This window comes from Cryptomeria japonica, chromosome 2 (assembly GCF_030272615.1).
Source record: "Cryptomeria japonica chromosome 2, Sugi_1.0, whole genome shotgun sequence".
Classification (NCBI taxonomy): Eukaryota; Viridiplantae; Streptophyta; class Pinopsida; order Cupressales; family Cupressaceae; genus Cryptomeria; species Cryptomeria japonica.
In genome coordinates, this window is record NC_081406.1 from 71,189,978 (window position 1) to 71,194,561 (window position 4,584).

The 4,584-nt window shown below is 32.9% G+C and overlaps 1 protein-coding gene across 1 annotated transcript; it reads left to right on the forward strand.

Annotated features, from left to right (window-relative positions):
• The first annotated feature begins 802 nt into the window (after positions 1-802).
• On the forward strand, positions 803-3,671 carry LOC131070762 (tetraketide alpha-pyrone reductase 2). Its single transcript, XM_058006405.2, has 6 exons — positions 803-1,069; positions 1,275-1,447; positions 1,701-1,889; positions 2,330-2,492; positions 2,668-2,860; positions 3,244-3,671. Exons 1-6 carry the CDS (start codon positions 952-954, stop codon positions 3,383-3,385), a joined length of 978 nt encoding a protein of 325 aa, XP_057862388.2. The 5' UTR covers positions 803-951; the 3' UTR covers positions 3,386-3,671.
• The last annotated feature ends 913 nt before the right edge of the window (positions 3,672-4,584 follow it).

The window sequence follows — 4,584 nt, forward strand, 5'->3', positions numbered from 1 at the left end:
TGGGCTTTTCCATATTGCAATACTAGTTTTGGTGATATCTTTGGAAGGTACGGACTAACAAGTGCCTGATTGGAGGTTAGAGGTACTCAAGGTTGAACGATTTTCATCATCTCAAGCTATCTTCTTACTCAAATATGATGCTTTGTATGATAAGCATCTATATTTCTTTTCTTTTATTATGTTGATAGTATTGAAGTACATATATTATCAAGTCTATTTTTTAAGACAAGAGGGGATCTAGTGTTGATGCCTAGGTACTCAATAAGTCTATGGATCTTGGGGATTAAACCCATTCAAGGGGCATGATACAAATTGATGGAGCATTGTCGATGTAGTTTGGCATAGATTGTAGTCCAATAATTCAAGGCATTTGTGATTTGGAAGTTAAAAGGATGGTAATCTAAAAACTTAAGAACTTAGTCAAGAGTCACACTATTTGAACTTTTCGATTGGTATATTTTATTGTGTGTAATAAATCCTTAAAGATGGTGTTAGAATATTTAAATTTATGTAATGTAATAAAATCACCTTAGTCATTGTGATTTATTATTTAATACTATTGTTTACATTATTAGTCTCTCATAAATAGATTAGAACAATTTTGTGAAATTGTGAAAATACAATATTCTATAAATATTTACACAATCTATTGTAAGCCCTCACATAAAATTAATAATATTATTAATCTGTATATATTGGTTGCTATTATAGATCAAATTTCCAACAATATTTATGCTGTCATTTTCCAACCAATTCATGAAGGTTTGCTGTTATGGTAGGTGAAAATGTCAAAAAGTGTGATACTTGATTTCTATAATAGCAACTGCGTGGCATTTAAGTTATGAAAGTTGAAGGCCACATTTATGGTATTCTGATCATCTGCAATTGTTGTAAATAGGCTCGTGGGATTCTTAGAGTTGAAGCAATTGATTTTAATCTGTTGAGCTAAAAATGGCAGAGACTGTTAAGGAGATGTGCGTGACAGGAGGCACAGGATTCATCGCTGCTTATCTCATTCGTGCTCTGCTCAACAATGGCTATGTTGTTCGCACTACTGTGCGCAATCCAGGTGCATTTGTATAATATCGAAGATGTCTAGTATCATGGACTATAAAAGAATCATGGATTATAAAAGAATCTTGTTTTCTTTTGGAATGATGATAGATTTTTTCATCTTGTTATATCAATCAGAGAGGAGAGGAGGAGGTTAACAAAGTTTTCCTTTTTTTTTAATGTATTATAAACTTTCTAAATCATGTATTTTCTTTGTTTAGATGATGTGGAGAAGATTGGGTATCTGTGGGATCTGCCTGGTGCAAAGGAGAGGCTCAAAATATTGAAAGCAGACCTTCTAGAAGGAGGCAGCTTTGATGAGGCTGTGAATGGTGTTGATGGGGTGTTTCATACTGCTTCACCTGTCTTAGTACCATATGATGACAATATCAAGGTTTCACTATAAATTCTTTGCTCAATTATAACATAAATTTGTGTACATAGATATATCATCCACCTCTCCAAGTTTAAATTATGGGGTGTCTTTAACTTGTAGCAACAACTCTGTATTTTCCTCTGTGCTAACAGTTGCATAAGTGGATTCACAAATGTAACTTGCATCTGGATTTTCTTTCATTATTGTTTTGATTTTTTCAGCTTGAGTATAAATTCTTAATTTTATGAGTGTGCAATGTATTGCTAAGCAGGAGACCTTGATTGGTCCTTGTGTGAATGGCACCCTCAATGTGCTCAAGGCGTGCTCAAGATCACCATCTGTGAAAAGGGTGGTGCTTACCTCTTCCTGTTCATCTATCAGATATGACTACAATACCCAGCAGGTTCCTACTTTAGATGAGTCTAACTGGAGCAATTTAGAGTACTGCAAACAGTACAATGTAAGTATACATACTAACCTTTGAAGATTGCATTTCAGTGTTTAGAAGTACTTAGGTTGTAATACACCAGTAAATTTGATAGTCACTGCAGGCTATGAGTATACAAGTAACCTCAATCATCTTGGTATATCTGTATAGAATGGGAAAACTTAAAGTGGTCTTATTTGATTAAGACTAGCATATTTGAATAATCTCTGCTAATATTTGAGAAATACTCAACCATAAATATGGTCAATTTCAGATTTGAGAATATGGTTAATACCAATGTATTAAAGTACATATAATTTTTTTCATATTGGTTTTTGAAAGTTGTACAAATTAAGAAGTGGGAAATTGTATGTTTTGAATCAAATGATCTGATTGTCCACAAAAGCTTGTATTTCTTAGCTATGATTCACATCTGCAAAACCCTAAATTAGGGTTCTTTTTTATCATGACAGCTTTGGTACGCATTTGCAAAAACTCTTGCTGAGAAAGAGGCCTGGAAGTTTGCACAAGAGCAGGGGCTCGACCTTGTTGTGCTAAACCCATCATTTGTTATTGGGCCACTTCTTGCTCCTAAACCTACCAGCACTATTTACCTAGTCTATAACATAATGAAAGGTTGGTGTTGAGTCTAACTTTTGCATTTTTAGATAGTGCTAAGAAATAAGGATTGTAAAATTCCAGGTTTGGGCCAGGGATATTATTTATACATGATTTTTTCTATAATTTAGAGGGCATCTGTATTCTTTTCTTTACTATAAAAGGCCATGCCTCTAATAATGGATGCCTGCAGGAGGAAATAACAAAACATATCCAAATGCAAGGCTAGGTTTTGTTCATATAGATGATGTAATAACAGCACATATAATGGCCATGGAAGTACCATCAGCATCAGGGAGAATTATATGCTCTGGTGATGTTGCTCACTGGGAAGAAATTGTTAAAATGCTCAAGGAGAAATACCCAATGTACCCAATTGCAGACAAGTAAGTTCACCCATTTTTGTAGTCTATTGGGAGAGGATTAGATCAGCATAGTGTCTTATCAGGCAAAAACATTAATGACATTAGTTTTTTACAATTTATTATGCTGATGATTTGCTGTTTCTTTGTGAGAGTTTTTGTATCAACATTTCATTCCGTGATTTATCATCAGTGTAAGAATGCATAAGAAGAAGGAGAAATAGTGATGATAGATCATGGAGTGTATCTAAAACAGTTGATGCAAAAACACTCACACGAATCCAAAAACAGCAAATCATCAGACAAAAATATATTTAGCAAATATAAAAAACTGAAATTTGTATGTAATCTCAAGGATCTGATATGTTTGGGCTTCTTGGGCACTATTTTTATTATGATTACTCCAGATGTGGAGCAGAGCAAGGGAATGCTTCACCTCATAAGCTGAACACTGGTAAATTAAGAAGCCTTGGATTTGGCAACTTTAAAAGCCTTGAGCAGATGTTTGAAGACTGCATCACGAGCTTCCAAGAGAAGGGACTCTTGTAGAGTTTGCCTTACTGCCTATAAGAACTGTTACTTGTGTCTCGGGTACTGCTCTTCAGTCTTACGTAAATGCTAGATGAGATAGAAATATGTTGAAATAACTGATTAAGGTTTGCCTAATAATTAGGATCATGTTAAATTTGAATCTTTTGACTAGCTATGGCAGCGTGATAAAGAGCTGAAAACCTGAAATCAGTATTATATTACTGATCAAAAGATGAATTAATTTTGAATGTTTTAGGTGTTGGGTTGAATAGTAATCTACAACTTAGTCTTTGGTCATTTTTCATTGATGTGATTATGGACGTTGTAGAATTTCAATGATGAAATTTATAGAATTTGTTTGTCATAATTTGTAGCTATATATTAGAATGTACGGTGTTAAAAGAGTATCACTTTTAGATTAAATTGTGTGATTTTTTTAAACATCGCATGAAGATTAATAGAATAATGAAGTGCAAGCCAGGCTTGCTAAATAAAGGAGGGATGAAATGGAGGGAATAAAAACTGAAAAATCAAAAGAAGACACAAGCAAGGGGAATACGGAAAAAATGAATAAACATATAACAGTGTTCATTGTTCTATGTTTCAAGAATAGAATTAATGTATCTCATTCATCCTCATATAATCAATAGAGATATGGAAAATCAAATTCAAAGTAATAAAAAATTAATTAAGATCATCAAGAGATTGCTAAGTCAAAACGAAAAGGCATGCCACTCCAAGTTGACGCTCATTGTATGGCTGATAGGGTAACACAAAGAAATCAACTGGAAAATCAACTTTTGAGTTGGTTTATGGAGTAGATGTGGTATTAGTTATTAATAATCTATTGCTAGTATACAAGCTTATGCAAGAATTTGATGAGGATTTGATGGTAATATGATGTGGAATAAAATAGTTAAATGAGCTTGATGAGAGGAAAAGAAAAAATCATAATGTGAATGTAAGCAACCAACAAGAAGTTAGCTATTTGTTTTGATATAAGGATTAGTATAAAAAAATGTGGGAGATTAGTAAAAAAATGTAGATTATCAAAGTTTAGATCTATAACGTTTGTATTTATTTCATTTATTAGGTTAACGTAGGAAATATTTAGTTTTCTTTCATAATCTTAATTTCCTTTCATATTTTTAATATATTTACAACATTCATTGTAGTTATGAGATTTTGATAGTACATAGATCTCCAAACACTACTGA